At 33.8% G+C, this 16519-nt stretch overlaps 1 protein-coding gene across 1 annotated transcript in view; it reads right to left on the reverse strand.

Moving 5' to 3' along the window:
• Window positions 1-16519, reverse strand: part of CNGB3 (cyclic nucleotide gated channel subunit beta 3) — a 243675-nt gene that overhangs the window by 61739 nt on the left and 165417 nt on the right. The window contains exons 11-14 of the mRNA XM_029923457.1: window positions 10660-10710; window positions 7743-7829; window positions 5292-5356; window positions 4219-4341 (exon numbers count right to left, since the gene is read on the reverse strand). Coding sequence (XP_029779317.1) covers window positions 4219-4341; window positions 5292-5356; window positions 7743-7829; window positions 10660-10710 — 326 coding nt within the window. The remainder of the gene's footprint in view (window positions 1-4218; window positions 4342-5291; window positions 5357-7742; window positions 7830-10659; window positions 10711-16519) is intronic.

Consider the following 16519-nt stretch of genomic DNA (forward strand, 5'->3'; position numbering starts at 1 on the left):
TGCATGCTTTTTTACTCTTGCATTTGAAGGTATATATATTTAAGGATTGGGGTTAGGGATTTGTTAAGACATTTGTGGACACTGGGAAATTTATGCCAGTAAAATAAGTAAACTCTGGTATATATAGATGAAGGACAAAAGTATGCTGGGGATATTTCTCTGTTCCAAATAACCTTAACTACTTATGTTTTCTTTTTGAGCTAAGCCTCTCCTTTGTCAAATTTCACAGCTGACTGAAGGATGTCATCTATTCAGTATGAATTAAAATGACTCCTTGTCTTCTTTTGAAAAGAACAGACATTATTATTCTGGTAAGGATTAATGGAATAGAAATAAACTTGACTCTTATTTTAATTGTTCACAATGTTCTACTTATGACCCACAATTTGCTGCCTAATTCTAATGAGGGCAAAGTATATGAGTCCAGTGGCCTCATAAGCAACTTTCATGTTATAGGTCATCAGAAACTATTGGAAGGGTTAAGTAAAAAATACTTCAGGCTTACAAAGTCAAAGGGTATTATGAAGTGATAGAACAGGCATAGTAATAGATGGTAATGTTTAAAAACTTTGAGGAAAATGTAAGTGTATTAACAACTATCATATGCAAATATCTTAAAATACATAAATATGCAGCAGCATTTATGGGCTTAGCATAAAGTCTATATATTACGTATAAATGCATGTATGTAAATGATTAGAGTTTAGGTTTTGAGTGAGAACCCTTCAGTGTGCAGAGGAGAGCCTATGAAGTAATTCTTATCTTGATAATCAGATAATGTGGGCTGTATGATACCAATGCTGTGAAATGTATTGAAACTTGCCTTTTGGCAAAAAAAATGACCACTTTTTGTAATTTTCCATGAATAATTAAAAAGAATGGATTGTTTCTAATTCTTGGGTGCACAGAGCTATTTTTATCTGTTAAATGAAGCTTGTTTTAAAAAGTTCTGCACAGTGTGAAGGAAACAATCAACAAAACTAAAAGGCAATCTTTGGATGGGAAAAGATATTTGCAAATGACATATCTGATAAAGGGTTAGCATCCAAAACCAATAAAGAACTTATCAAACTCAACACCCCAAAAACAAATAATCCAGTGAAGAAATGGGCAGAAGACATGAACAGATACTTCCAAAAGAAGACATCCAGATGGGTAACAGACATATGAAAAGAGGCTCAATATCACTCATTATCAGGGAGATACAAATCAAGACCACAATGAGATACCACCTCACACCTATCAGAATGGCTAGAATTAACTCAGGAAACAACAAATGTTGGCAAGGATGTGGAGAAAGGAGAACCCTTTTTCACTGTTGGTAGGAATGCAAATTGGTTCAGCCACACTGGAAAACAGTATGAAGGTTCCTCAAAAATTTAAAAATAGAACTACCCTATGATTGAGCAATTGCACTATTAAGGTATATATCCAAAGGATACAAAAATGTCGATTTGAAGTGGCACATGCACCTTGATGTTTATAGCAGCATTATCAACAATAGCCAAAAATATGGAAAGAGTGCAAATGTCCATTGGCTGATGAATAGATCAAGAAATTAATATACATATGTATAATGTAGTATTACTCAGCTCTTAAAAAGAATGAAATCTTGCCATTTGCAATGAAGTGGATGGAGCTAAAGTGTATTATGCTAAGCAAAATAAGTTAATCAGAGAAAGACAAACACCATGTGGAATTTAAGAAACAAAATTGATGAACATTAGGGGAAAGAAGAGAAGAGGGAGGCAAACCATAAAAGAGACTCTTAACTATAGAGAAAAAATTGACGGTTGCTAGAGGGGAGGTGGCTGGGGGGAAATGGCTAAATGAGTGATGGTTAGTAAGGAGGGCATTTGTTGTGATGAGTACTGTGAGTTGTATATAAGTGATGAATCAGTAAATTCTACTCCTGAAACTAATATTACATTATATGTTAACTAACTAGAATTTAAGTAAAACTAGAAGCATAAAAAGAATCAAACTTGTTAATTGGGTTCTCAAATGTTTTCTATCTTTACAAATTGCTTTGGCTGCATGGTCAATAAATAGCTGTGTTGATACCTCACACTTTGATGGTACATTTGCCAATTTCTCTTCCTTCTATTAATTTTTGCTCTACGACTTTCTCTGATTTATTATAAGTATTTCATTTAGATTTGGGATATATCGATGGTGAATTGAAATTTATGCTATTTTATGGTAATCTTTTTATCTACAATAATTTTTGTTTTAAAGTCTATTTTGACTTATATTAATTGGCAATCTCTTTAAGTTAGTGAATTTAGCCCATATTAACTTATTGTGCTTACTGGTATATTTTAAGTTGTTTCTACTATCTTATTTTGTGTTATTTGTCTTGCCTTTCTGCTTTTCCAGTTTCTATATTTCTCCACACAACTTCCTTTCTTTGTTTTTGCCTTTTTTTTAGTTTGCTCATTCCTTTTTTCCCCCCCTTCTACTGAGTAAGAAGTTATGTTCTTTATTTTTGGTCCACAGTGGTTATCTCAACATTCTGTTCCAAGTTATTACACACGTTTGTTTTTTTAGACTTTGGAGACTCTTTTTACTTTCTATAGAAATTGATAATCATTGAAAAGTACTTTATTGTAATTTATTTAGAAATGTATATTATAATAAGTAATTTTATGACAAAAATTATAAATAGTTTATCTTGTATTTTAGAGAAGAGGTGTTTTGGATATCTGGTCTGCACTACAGTGGGAATTAGAAGTCTAAATATTATCACACATTCGCTTAGATTTCCTATGGACTGAAGCTGATTTCTTTTTTCTTGTTATAATACAGATCTGATCATTACCTCTTTTTTTGCTTACTCCCTCTCTTCTTCTTCTCCCTGCCTTCTTTAAGTACTTAACATCTAGTAAGTGTTTTTTATATACTTAATAATGTTTTAGGCCCTGGGAACAAGATATAGTCTCTAGAAATGCTGCAGAGAAGCATCCAGGTGTGAAAAGCAAACTAGTTCTACTTTTTCTGGAAGGCATTTTGATGCAAGTCTATTTTCTTGCTGATTTGATAAGAACCATTATCAGACTAAGGCTTCTAATGATGTTAGATTACACATTCACTTTTAGGCATTATTTAACACGGTTGGTGTCTTACTCACTTTTTATATAAATTAGTCATTTATATTAAACTAAATATATACTTAATCCACATTGTAAAGGGAATTACTTGTAGATTTGGTTATAAACTTTCTAGGAATAGATATTCTGTGTGTGTGTGTGTGTGTGTGTGTGTGTGTGTGTGTGTGTGTGATGTTTTCCCAGTCAGTGAGCCTTCTGACTTTAAATTTCTAACATCAGTTCTGGTTAAAAGTTCAAAAAATGTTGTTTTAATCCTTCACACATATTCTGCTCACTCTAGGTAGTGTGTAATTTCGTGAGGTATCTTCACTCCTATAATTGCTTTCTTTCCCAAGGCTGCTGTGAGTAGCTCTTCAAAGTCATACTGGAACCTGCCCTTTTCCATTAAGGACATTGCCTTATAATATGCTCAATGTCATTTCATTGGAGTACAAAGTTAGGGGAGTCTGCTTTATGCCAGGTTCTTGTAGCTACCAAAAGGAAATCTCACTATGAAATAACCTAGTTGCCATTCCTGAGTCCTGATTGTACTGCCCTAAATTTTTCAAATGATCTCTTTTATTCCTGTGATGCTTGCATATCTAATTGTCAAGTTTAATTTATGATCCTTGTTACTCTGTAAGTGTTTAATTGAGTTAGTGGTTATAGCTGACTCATAAACCCATAAAACCCTTCTGTGGTAAACTAATTAGCTACTGCACCTGCCCTCCAAATAATTAACATTGTTCGTTACTAACAATCAACATTGGAGTTATTAAAAGTTATCTTATCAGTCAGTTGTCTAAAGCAGAGGCTTTCAAACTTTTTTGATAATGATCCAGAGCAAGAAATGCATTTCCCACGTCAACCCAGGATACATGCGTGCGCGCGCACACACACACACACACACACACACACACATTTACTGGGTATGATACACTGATATTTTCTATTTTATTCTCCTCTGCTTTATTTTCTTTCACTTAGAAACATACTGATCTACGAAAGAGTTTTACTGGCCATTAATGGATTGTGACTTACAGTTTCAAAAATACTAGCTTAAGAAAACATGTACACTGAAACAGAAAGTTATGAAGAATCCATAAGTTTATTTCAATTTAAAACTTACTTGTTTCCTTCACCATCATACACCCATCTAGTAGTCCCAATTCCTTCATAGTCTGAGGCCCAGTAATAAAGACAGGCATTAATGTGCAGAATAAACAGCAAGTATCCAGTTGTTCGAATGACTCTGCCAAGGAGAATAAATGCAAAGTAAGGGCTCATGTTGTTTCTGGAATACAGCCTATTTTAACATTTTCTTTTTCTTAAAGTCTCCACTGAATCTCTTTGCTTTAAATTTGTGAACTGCTAACTCTCATTAGCACAGTACAGAATGATGGTGCCATTGCATGTTTTCTAACTGCAGTGTCTTGACTGGGACTGACACAGTGTAAAAGAATAAAAAACACTTCCTCTCTTTTCACAGATGGTATGAATCAACTTCCTGAAAGACATGCCTCGAGGGTCACCTCTCCACTTTGAGTCCCATAAAATACGCCATGCTGATTTAACTGGATATCTCTGAAAAGCTCGTGGGACTTTACGCTACGATTAACAGTGACTAGAAGTCTCTGTGCAAGTGAAGTTCAGATTAAAATTAATTGTCATGTTGAGTTGCCTGGGTGGCTCAGTGGGTTAAGTGTCCAACTTGTGCTCAGGTCATGATCTCAGGGTTCATGGTTTCGAGCCCCATGTGGGGGTCTGTGCTGACAGCTCAGAGCCTGGGGCCTGCTTCGGATTCTGTCTTCTTCTTTCCCTGCCCCTCCCCACTCACACTGTCTCTCGCTGTCTCTCAAAAATAAATAAATCTTTAAAAGAGATGAATTGTCATGAGAAAGATGCAAAGTCAGCTTGTGAAGGAACACGTTTATCTGTCCTTGTTCTGACTGAAGCAGGTAATACATTCTATTTTCAGTAATGTATTCTAATAAAATCTAATGATTTTCATGCTTTTATCTCACTTCAAAATATTCAAGTTATATTCTAAAACAATAGAACATAACCTTATATTTTATATAGCCCAAATTTGACATTATTCTGTTTCTTTCACAGGAATATTGTATTCTTTCCAAATGCTGACTAAACTGTTGTGCCATTGCTTTCTCTGCCACCTCTGAAGTATACTGAGTCATACTTTACCTGTAGATATATGCCTTCTCCATTATAGACTCTAGGTGATGATTAAACTCAAAAAATGAAGTGTACTACATAGAAAACAAACAAAAGAAATCCCAAAGTGTGTTAGTCTTAAATACATGTATTTAAATCAAACTATGTAAAATAAATTTTGTTACTGAAAATAATTCTATTCATATGTCTTCAAAACAAACAAACAAACAAACCAGGGTCTGTTTACTTGTATTTTCATCTGGCCTGTACATTTTAGAATTGTGAAAACTACCAGTGCTTCTTGCTTTATTTTATTTCTACTCTCTAGTTACAGTCTTGTTTGTAACGCTTGTTGAAAATCAAGCGTAAGAGTTCACTGCAGAGAAAATTTATATTTTTATTTGTATTCTCATGTATAATTTGGAGGCTGAGAAATAAAATTTTTCCTAAGGAATTGTGCATTAAAATGACACAGTTATATGTGAAATGACTAGACTATTGGGCTATGAAAACAAGATCCATTCTGACTTTCAGGATATCCTATATTTAAAAAGGCTACTGAATACGGAGAGTCTTTGGACACCTCAGAGAATCAGAGATGAGGTGTAAAGAGTTGGCATTTTATAAGTTTTTATTAGAATGCCAGACAAACTCCCCAATCCATAGGAACCTGAGTCTTCCTGGAATGTTGGTTATCTCTGAGCAGGAACCTCTGGCCACTTTGATGTGTGATTAGAAGTTTGATGAGAGATGGCCTGCCTGCTAAGCTGCTTGGAAAGTTAAGTTTGGCTCCAATCGACACCTACATCCCACGGTCAAACCAGAAATCTCGAGAGTTGTCTTAAATGTGTGAAAATATAGGGGAAGTCCCCTTCAACTTGAAAAAAATTATGGGTGGGCGCATGAGTGGCTCAGTTGGTTAAACATCTGAATTTGGCTAAGGTCCTCATTTTGCAGTTCGTGAATTCAAGTCCCCCATCAGGTTCTATGTTGACAGCTCATGGCCAGAAGCCTTTTTTATATTCTGCTTCCTCTCTTTCTGCCCATCCCCCTCCCCCCCCCATACACACATTCTTTCTCTAAACAATAAACATTAAATTAAAAAATAACAAAAAAGTATGTACATGGAAGGAAAGTCCTTTCAGCTTGAGGTTTATTTGCCAATTTGATTACAGTAAAGAATTTGGAGTCAGAAAAATATGTGATAGAATCCACATTTTTTCACCCTTCTAATCCTCATCTCTAAGATTAAGTTATTTGAAGGAATAAATGGTGTCATGAATATTAAGTTTAACAAAGCATGCAGCCCCAAGCATGTATTCAACAAGGAGCAGCTGCTGTTTTACTTTTGTTCTTTTTTTTTCTTCTGCTATTGCTGCTGTTGTCAGGCTCCACCATGTCCCCAGCTTATGCTGAGTTAGTTGTCTTCCCAAAATGTGAGAGAGATAATCACCTACAATTTATAAAATCTTTAATGTTCCTCTTATAAAGATTGTTTTTGGGAATACATTATTGTTTCTATTTTTATTTATTTATTTTTATTGTTGCTATTTTTAAAGATTTACATGAAATTTCACATCCTGACTCTTCTCAGATTTGTTTTAGGTGCCTGATGAATTTATGAGTTGTAAATGTTTATATCTTAAGAGTCTTTTTGAATAGGTAATGCATTTCCATAGTTTAAAACCAGTAGGAAATATATCCCTTTCAAAGTCTTATTCCCATTCCTGCACCATTCATTCTAATTTTCTCTCTTGCCTCCCATGCCCACCTCAATTAACCATTTTTATTAACTTCTTTTGGTAGTTTTTCACTGTTTACATAAATACAAAGAAATGAAATATTTTCTTCTTTATGTTATACAAAAGTTAGTATTGCTCTATAAACTATTCTGTAACTAGCTTTTAAAAAATATCCTTAAGGTCTTCCTGTATAAATTCATACAAAACTTCTTTTTTATAATCTTATGTTATTTATTTATTTATTTGTTTATATATTATGTTACAAAGTATTCTATTGTATGGGTGCCCTGCAGTTTATTTAACTAGTTCCCTGTTGGTGGATACTTGAGTTGTATCCAAATATACAAACAATTCTGTTATGCAAAAAGTGTTTGCAGTTTTTTTTTTCTAGAATTATAGAGTAACATAACTTAAAGGTAATCTAATCTATCATTTTACTGCCTGTGTTACTGGCATTCAGTGACCATCTAGTGAAAAAAGACAAATGGGAAAGAATATAATTATGAAAGATTCATTTATAAGTATAGTTGTATATAGAAGTATAAAAGCATTCCTATATTATAAAAATATCTCTTGTGAGATATAAAATAAAATAACCAAGAGCAACTTTCATCAGTAGAAACGATGTTTTTCCTTCATTCAGTTTTAAAATCCATAGCATTGATAAGGGCAGAAAATTAGACATTTTAAATCATTTCAAAATTTCATTATAAAAAGAAATTAAATATAGTTAGCTTACCTTTAATACCTTATTTGCCCTAAATATTGGATTAAACCCAAAGAAGAGGTAGAAAACATCAAATGGCATTATTGATGCAACATCCAGCTGTTGGAAAAACATATTCACAATTAGTGGATTTATTTGCTTTTTTTGGGACATGGATTGATTTATACCAATGTATGTAAGAGCTGACTTGCTATTATACGAATTCATGTACCATGAATTAGTTGTTTTTTAATACAAAAGTGCCTTCAGTTAAGTATGCCTGGTGCCATTGAAAGGTATATTAGCACCATGAAAATAAGAACACTATTTTGTAGTCTACTTCCAGTATATTTCATTTCCACTTTCATGCATCTGAGCTCTCCTTAGGCTCTGCATTTTCTATAATTTCTGTTGAGTTGTCACATATACTCCAGAGATGGCATGTGCGTTGGTGGTATAGTGGTGAGCATAGCTGCCTTCCAGAGATGGCGTGGTTGCTAATGTTAAAATACATTTTAATAGTGTTTTAAATATGGGACTCTTGGACTGAAAGGCAAGTCAATTCTTAATTTTATTCAAAATCATTGCACATTAAATGCAGTTGTGTATTTTTTATATTTCAGCCAATACTCCAGAATTCAGGACTGATTATATTGTTGGTGGTTCTTTAGATACCTCAGTTCTTTCTACTGCTCTCTCTTTGGGGTATTGCTAACAATAAACTGCTATGAAATCTATCTCTTAGGCACTATGCAGGCTGAGATAGAGGAAAGAAATCAGTCCCATTTATAATTAATCAGTAACTTGAATAAGAGTTGAAAGTATTGAAAGCATTATAATAGCTAAAAATATATATTTTAAAATTTGTCATGTATTTAATTATTCTGGTCTTCTATTATCTTGGCAGTTGCAAAATGGAAACATCACTTGCATACTTTCCTGATTGCAATGATAACAATAAGAAATTCTTTTAGTAAGATAACTTCATTTTCATTAATTTTTACATAGTTTTGAAAAATAGAGTACATTAAAAAATGCTTAATTTATTTAAAATGTTTAAGAGCAGTTAAGGGCTTTCTTAAGGCATATGAAATTGAAAGTTGAGGTAATTAATTGTGTACCAGAATTTCACAATAACTTAGTGTTACTGAAGAGAAATGAAATTTTTAGTTTGAGTTAATCAGACTGGCTATTATAAACAAATTCTTTAAAATAGTATTGCATCATATCCTCAAACCTCATTAATTTTACCCTACAGATATTGAGGCTTATAACAAGTTGAGAGGAATATAGAATAGTTATTAAAATAATGTCATATAAGTAAAAAAGCAGAAGCATGGAATTGTGACTTGTCTAGTGCTATTTCAGCACCCAAGTTTTCTGGCTCAAATAATAATAATCTTTTTAAAATCCTTAAAGTAAATTTATTAGAGCTAATATGTCAGAATTATGGTCTTTTTACTTGCTGTCTGTCCAATTGCTCAACTGCCCACTTTGATTCTCTATGCAGTCATTAGTTGTGTTTGATGTTAACACGTTAGTGTTAGATAAAGATGATTTATTTCTCACTGAATTGTAGGAAATTGAATTGGGTAAGAATTGACCAATACTGAACTCTGTACAAGGCACTTTGCAGAAACATGTTGGGATTGAAATAGGAGTAAAATATTGTTTCTGTCCACAAGAAATTAACAATCTAATAGTTGAATAATGAATTACAAAAATAACCAGACAAGCAGGATGTGCTAAGGGAATTCAAAAAGAGTGACCACAATTGAATAAATGTAAACTTTTACATTTATAAACCCAAATTAGATATATAAGTTAACTTTCCCTTATTCAAATTCAAGAAAGTGATTAAGAGTTTGGAATAAGTTTTGTGACACTGAAAGAGAATCTTCATCCTCTTATGGTGTTCATCAAAGTTATCATAGATTATGAATATGTCCAAGTATGTGGCAATTTTTTACAAAGAAAATTAGTTGGAGATAAAAACAAATTGGAAGAGATTTTAATCACCACAGATTGCCAATGGGGACAATATGGCACCTAAACCTAAATTCGTATTTTTATACAAAATTCGAGGCCACAAAAGTGTTCTTGAAATGGGAGGGTAGAGTTAACTTGTTCAAATTGGGTATCCTTGGATCTCTCCCAAATCTCTATTTCTCAAAGGCAGGAGAGACAAAGAAAAGATAATAAAGTAGTTGGGTGTAAATAATTATGAATGAAAAAGCATATAATTATGTTGTTATTTGAGGAAAGAAGGGTGCTATGTTATATAAATAATTGCTTCTATTCTATTTTGTTTATATGAACAGCAAAGAAATAAGAGAACAGTTTGATAGGTTTTTACATGGTGCTATATGAATTGGAGGCTAGCATTCTGTATGAATAAGACAAAATACAGTATAACCCTGATTTGGGAGCATAATTCATTCTGGAAACATGTTTGTAATCCAAAGCACTTGTATATTAAAGTGAATTTCAAGAACCATTGGCTTAGTTGTGATGATGTGATGTTTGGGGTCATATACTACTCACATTGAAAGATATTGCTACCTTATCAAATGAAAATTTATTAGAAATATTAGCTCATCTTGCAAAACACTCACAGAACAAGTGACTCACAATCCATGGTTTTACTGTACACTCCATACTTCTTTACTGATGTTTTATTGGAAATGTAAATGTGAGCACCAACATTTTGTTGTCTTTGATAAAGATCCATATATTGAATTGCACATTCAAGGAAGTATACCATGTAATTATTGAGAAGCAAAAACTTCAAACTTGACTTTGCTTAATAGAACTTCATCTGTATAAAGTTTGTTACAAAAGCTATAATTCAGAAAGGAAGCAGATTTTTAACATAGAAATTTGTAGATGGGACTTACAATCAAAATGGTAATGGATTACTTGCACAATTTTGAAATTGTAAGTCACCTACCTGAAATTTTGTAGAACTCCTGTAGTGTCTTTTTAACTCATTTGAATCCACCTGAAATGTTATATTTTGTATTAATTTTACTGAATTTCATCAATTCTTTTCTTACTGTGATAAATACATATAGCTACTTCTCTCTCCTAGTTCCTTGTAACTTCAGCCCATAAATATGCTCTATCTTCTCATCTCTTAAGACAAAATAAAAATCTTCCTTGGTGTTTGTTTTCTGTTTGCCATTGGTCTATTGTTTGTTATACTCAAGCTTCTTAAGAAGTTGGCTACATTGCTTTATTTTGCATCCTTCCCTCACATTTACACCTTGATCCATGGCAATCTGGTAACAATTTGACTTGTTCTCATTTTTCTTATTCTATTAAGAGGCCCAATATGAAAGCCACCAACAATGTCCTAATGATCACACTAAGGGAATCCTTATTGTACTTAGTATTCTTTTATGGTATTCACCATTATTTGAAATCACACATATTTCTCGGCTCATTTATTTAAAATTAGTGTATTCCATTAAATGGTAACCTTTCTCAGGACAGGGTTGACTTTGTTTAGCAACTGGATATAGCTAGTGACTAGAATACACTAGGAATCCAATAAATACTTATTGAGTAGATAAGCAGATCAAGGAATAAAGAGATAACAAAAACACTTGATATTTGTCTTTGACATTTTTTCTTTCCAAAGAATCTGTAATGCCATTTTTCATTTACTTCTTCAGTTCTAGCTTTTTGGTGACTTAAAAAAAAATAATTCCAGGGATAGCCATTTAAACAGCAACATTCCCCAGGATGTAGCTCTCTTGTCTTCCTCTTTATACTTGCTTCCTAAAAAATTTCATACACTTAAATGGTTTCAAATATCACCATGTATATTGATGCTACCAAATATTTACTGCCATGTAATATCACTTTCTGGAGCTGTTGACTCACGAAGCAACTGCCTATTGCCTTCACTTAGCAATTCTGCTTATCTCAAATTTAATCTACATCAGACCTGAATTCATCAGGATTCTCCATTCCCCTCAAGATGACTAATCATCCTCCCAGCCCCTCCTCTTGAGGATCTTATGAGCATCCTCATCTATATTGGTCAGTGATCTTAGACCACTCATTCTCCCTTAGCCCTCATCCAACAAGCAACCAATTCTATGATTCTTCCTTCTACACTTCTCTGATGTCCATTCTCCTCTTTTGACATGGGTCTCTTTGCCTTAAGACTTGTTCCCCTTGATCCATTCTATAATGGCAGCTAATGATCTCAGTGAATCAGATTACTTAACAATCACCATTTATGTGAAATCTTCTGACTACATGACTTAAAAAAATCCAAACTCCCTTTCATAGTCTACAAGGCTCTACTTTCTTTGTCTCACTTGCCTCCTGCAGCATCCCTCATCCACTTTGTTCAGCAGTTCCTCAGATGCATCTGAGTTTCTCACTTTCATGACTTTGCCTATGCTATTCTCAGATCTTGGAACTTATCTTTTTTCCCTATTTTGTGGGGATGGAGGTATACAAATAATGGGAATTCATTCATCACGATTTAAACCAAGTGTCCTTTCCTTCACGTGGTTTTCTCTGTACCTCATAACTCCTAGGGTTCACCTCTGTCATGACTCATATCACAAAACCTCACCATTTTTCTTTTGTCTGTCTGTCCTTCATAGGGTGAGTTACTTAAGAGGGTCCATATCTTTTTCTTCTTTTTCCAGTTTCTAATGCACATAGTAGGTGCCCAATAAATATGTGATAAGTGATAGATGTAGAAGGATTTGTCACTGTTCAGACCTAGAAGAATTAATGCTAATACTGGATTTACACTCTTATATTTTAGTTATAGGTAGAGAGGAATTGTCTATGTACTAATAATGATCTGACCAAAGTATTATAATTTGTACACACAGAAGCAGTGTCTTCTAACAATTATCATCCAGACTGTCCAAACTCAAAAGTTTTAAACTACTGCCAAGCAATGTGAAATACTGGTTAGCCAACTCACCAATTCCTGCTCCCCTCATCTTTTTTTGGCTATAATTTTTACTCATGCACATATACTATATCTTACAGAAATATATTAGAAAAAAATATAAAATATGCTTATCTATTGATTTTACTGTGAAACAATGATTTATTTAGCCACGGGTAGACACAGACAGAAGTTTAAGTTGACTCAGGTACTGAGCTTGAGTAAAATCAGTCAGCTCTTTCAAAGCTCAACTGGGACTGACAGATACATTTCAAGTGCTATGAAGTTAATATACCACCCTTTTCTCCAACCTTGGAAGAATGTTTTTAGCACTTTTATCCCTTTACTTTTAGGCTTGTCTATGATCCTATGATTGAATAAATGTAAATGAAACTAAAACTTGTTACAGGAGATGCAAATGCCATCTAGTGATTCTAAAATCTCTCTTCTTTGGAGCACTAAATAAATTTGGTGTCATTAGTTTTATGAGGATCCACATGCTTACTGGTAACAATTAGGGACATATTTTTAAAAATGTTGCCCTATTTAATTCTCTTTCTCTCTTTTAAGCCTCATCATTATGCAGGCAACATATTTTTCAGGGGAGGCTTACTTTATGAAGGACATGTTGACTACACCTAAATCCTCTTCCAACAGATAGTTCTTGAAGCTCTACCCAGGTATGATTATATTTACTTCTTCTGATAAATAATTAATAGAAACTTCATAATTTCATATAGAACATATCAAAGTGTTTCAAAAATAATATCATCTGAAACAACTACAATGCAGATTAAATAATTATTCAAGGAAAGAAGATTCTTGAACCAAGATGCCATTCATTCACTCCTTCAAACATTTCTTGAATATACTCTCTGAGTTCCTAAAATAGAGAGATAAATGAATTGAATATCATCCTTATTCTCAAGAAACTTATTATCAGGTAAGAAAGAGGCTACATATACAAATTGGAGGCAATAGGGGAAGTTAAATGTGTGGATATTCATTCATTTGATTCATTCAACAACTTACTATACAACTTTTAGATTCTAGAGCCTGGCCTCAGTGTGCACATTGTCTTAATCTTTGCAATAGGCTTATGAGGTAGGTACTATAATTCCCATTTTATGGATGTCAAGATAGTTATTTAATGAAAAGGTAAATTTATTTTCTTCAAATAATGCTATTAATAAATTTCAGAGATGAAATTTGATCGTGGTCTGTTTGTTTCTACTATATTATAATTCATTCAAATGTTATTTAACAATTAAATAAGAGAAGTATGAATAAAGTGTATGGAACACAGAGAAGGCAGTGGTTAATTTTCTTTACGTCAGTTTATAAATGGTAACTGAGAAGACTTAAATGCCAAAAGTGGTTGACAATAATGGCTGGCCTGATTGGCATGCCACTAGATGGCACTGAGCATTTCCAGGGATTGTTATGATCAGTAGGTTTAGCAGTGTTGTGGGTATGAGAATCGCTTATCTCTATAATCCTCATTGCCATTTCCAGCTCTATTTCTGCTGTCTGTAAAGGAAAGTACAGACAAGAGATTCTTTTGTTGGTCTTTCTTACAAAACTTTGTTCTTTATTTGAATAGCACCATTTTCAGAAGAAAGATATTGCAAATAAATGCTGTGAAAAACTTGTAAATCCTTGCAGTTCCCTATATTGTGGCCTTTAGCACTTCAGTCTGTTAGTTCTCTATTTTCCAAGGCCTTGGGAAACTAATATTTCCTTTCTCCAGCACTGAAATACCTGGCAACTTTAAGCATTTAATAAATGTTTGTTAAATGAGTGAATGAATGAGTGAATGAATAATTTGGCTTTGTACATCAAAGGTAGCATTGATAGCTAAATGTAGTTAGATCTTCAGTTTGGGTTCTCAACTTGCATAGTCTTCTTACCAAAATGTAATCAAGTTTCAAAGGCTAACACTACCTATCCTAAATTAAGGAAAACATTGAACTTCTTTTGTAAAAACAAAGCAATTAGTTCCTGCTCTGTATTTGTAGTTTGTGATAATGTATTTTAAATAGAGCCCACTGAGTGTGTTTTTATTGGTTATTTTTCTTGTTTTTAACACTCCATTGTGTGTAAAGACCTCTTAGAAAATTGAAAATAAGTCTCCCCTTACTGATTTTGTCATTTTCTATTTGTCAAACATTGATTTTCTCCCCCCCTTGTGTATCTAATGGAGGTTGAAATTAGCACTCTTTTCTGTGTGTTGTTTACTTCTTATTTGTACACCTCCATCACCATTCATCAAGCTGCCAGGGAGCTCTGGGGATAGTGCTGGTGAGCTGACTAGTGCTCTGAAGTCCACACAAGGAATATATTTTCAATACATTTTTGCTACAGTTTTAGCTCTTGCCTTTAGAATTTCTTTCTACGAAAGCTCTCAAATAATAGGAGGATTTCTTCAGCAAATAAAAATTTTTTTCTACAATAAAACAACAATAACAAATTACTCCTTTTAACTTTTTGATAATTTAAGATTGTCTGGAGATTCAAAAGAAAATATTCGGGAGATGAAGGAACCCACCTCTATTCTCTAAAAATATGTTTGAACCCAAGGTGCCGTATCTTCCATTGGTCTGCTGTTCCCACTGTGGTAGATCCATTGGAGGATCTGGTTTGTACTGCCCTCCCAGAGATTGTGATGCGGACATCAGTTGGAAAGAAAGCATCTTTCTAGTTAGTTGAGGAAGGAGCTGAGGAGTAGAGGCTTTACGATTTGGGTATGTGCTTGTGAAAGCATATTCTTCTGTTTCTGTCTTAGATTTACTGGATGGCTTTTGAAATTCTCTCAATACTGAGGATAAATCTAGGAGAAGATAATTTCTCCTAATGGTAAGAAGGGTAGTTTCTGCGGTAAGCCACTGCATTTGATGATGAGAATTGAGATGTGATGAGTCTGGAAAGTGGAAGAGTGAAAAGAATATAAGCCAGTAGATACCATATTAATTAAAAAAGATCACAAAACAATGGGTGTGTTTTGTGTGCTTGTGACTTGTACCTGTCTGCAGGGTATGTGGCTTCCTACTTATGGTTTGGCTGTCTTGATGAAGTTGTAGCACTATCTAATAGCACATTTTGCAATGGTGGAAATATTTTGGGCTCTTGGATATGGGAGCCTCTAGCCAAATGTGATTGGGCACTGAAAATATGGATAGTGTGGCTAGGAAATATGAATTTTTAATATCATTTAATCTTAATTAATTTAAATTTAAATAGACATATCTGGCTAGTGGCCACCATATTGGACATTGCAGTGAATCTACACTGATTTAAAGGGTATGAAAGATTTTCTTTCTTTTTAAGTTAGGTTTTCCCAAAGTGTCAGGCCTAAGAACCTGGATTTACTTTTTGTATTATGTACAGGTGCTGTGTTCAGTGCTGACTATACAATGACAAACAGGATACAGTTTGTGTCCTAAAAATCTTATAGCCTAGTGCTTTCTAACAACATCAGGATGTCTCCTGAGGAGGCTGAGTAGACTTTTATACATGAAATAACACCTGCCTAATTTAAAAAAATACTGAGGTGAATGGTAGATTGCAACAAGGTAGAAAGCAACTGCTTCACAGACTTTTGAAGGTTGATTACTAGAAAAATATATATTAAATTACTTCTTTTTGCATTGATAATTTACACTTTTTAAAAATTTTTTTTAATGTTTTATTTATTTTTGATACAGAGAGAGACAGAGTATGAGGGGGGAGGGTCAGAGAGAGAGGGAGACACAGATCCGGAAGCAGGCTCCAGGCTCTGAGCTAGCGGTCAGCACAGAGCCTGACGCGGGGCTCGAACCCACGAACGTGAGATCTGACCTGAGCCGAAGCCGGAGGCTTAACCGACTGAGCCACCCAGGCGCCCCAG

The sequence above is a fragment of the Suricata suricatta genome, chromosome 15 (genome assembly GCF_006229205.1).
Source record: "Suricata suricatta isolate VVHF042 chromosome 15, meerkat_22Aug2017_6uvM2_HiC, whole genome shotgun sequence".
In the NCBI taxonomy this organism is placed as follows: domain Eukaryota; kingdom Metazoa; phylum Chordata; class Mammalia; order Carnivora; family Herpestidae; genus Suricata; species Suricata suricatta.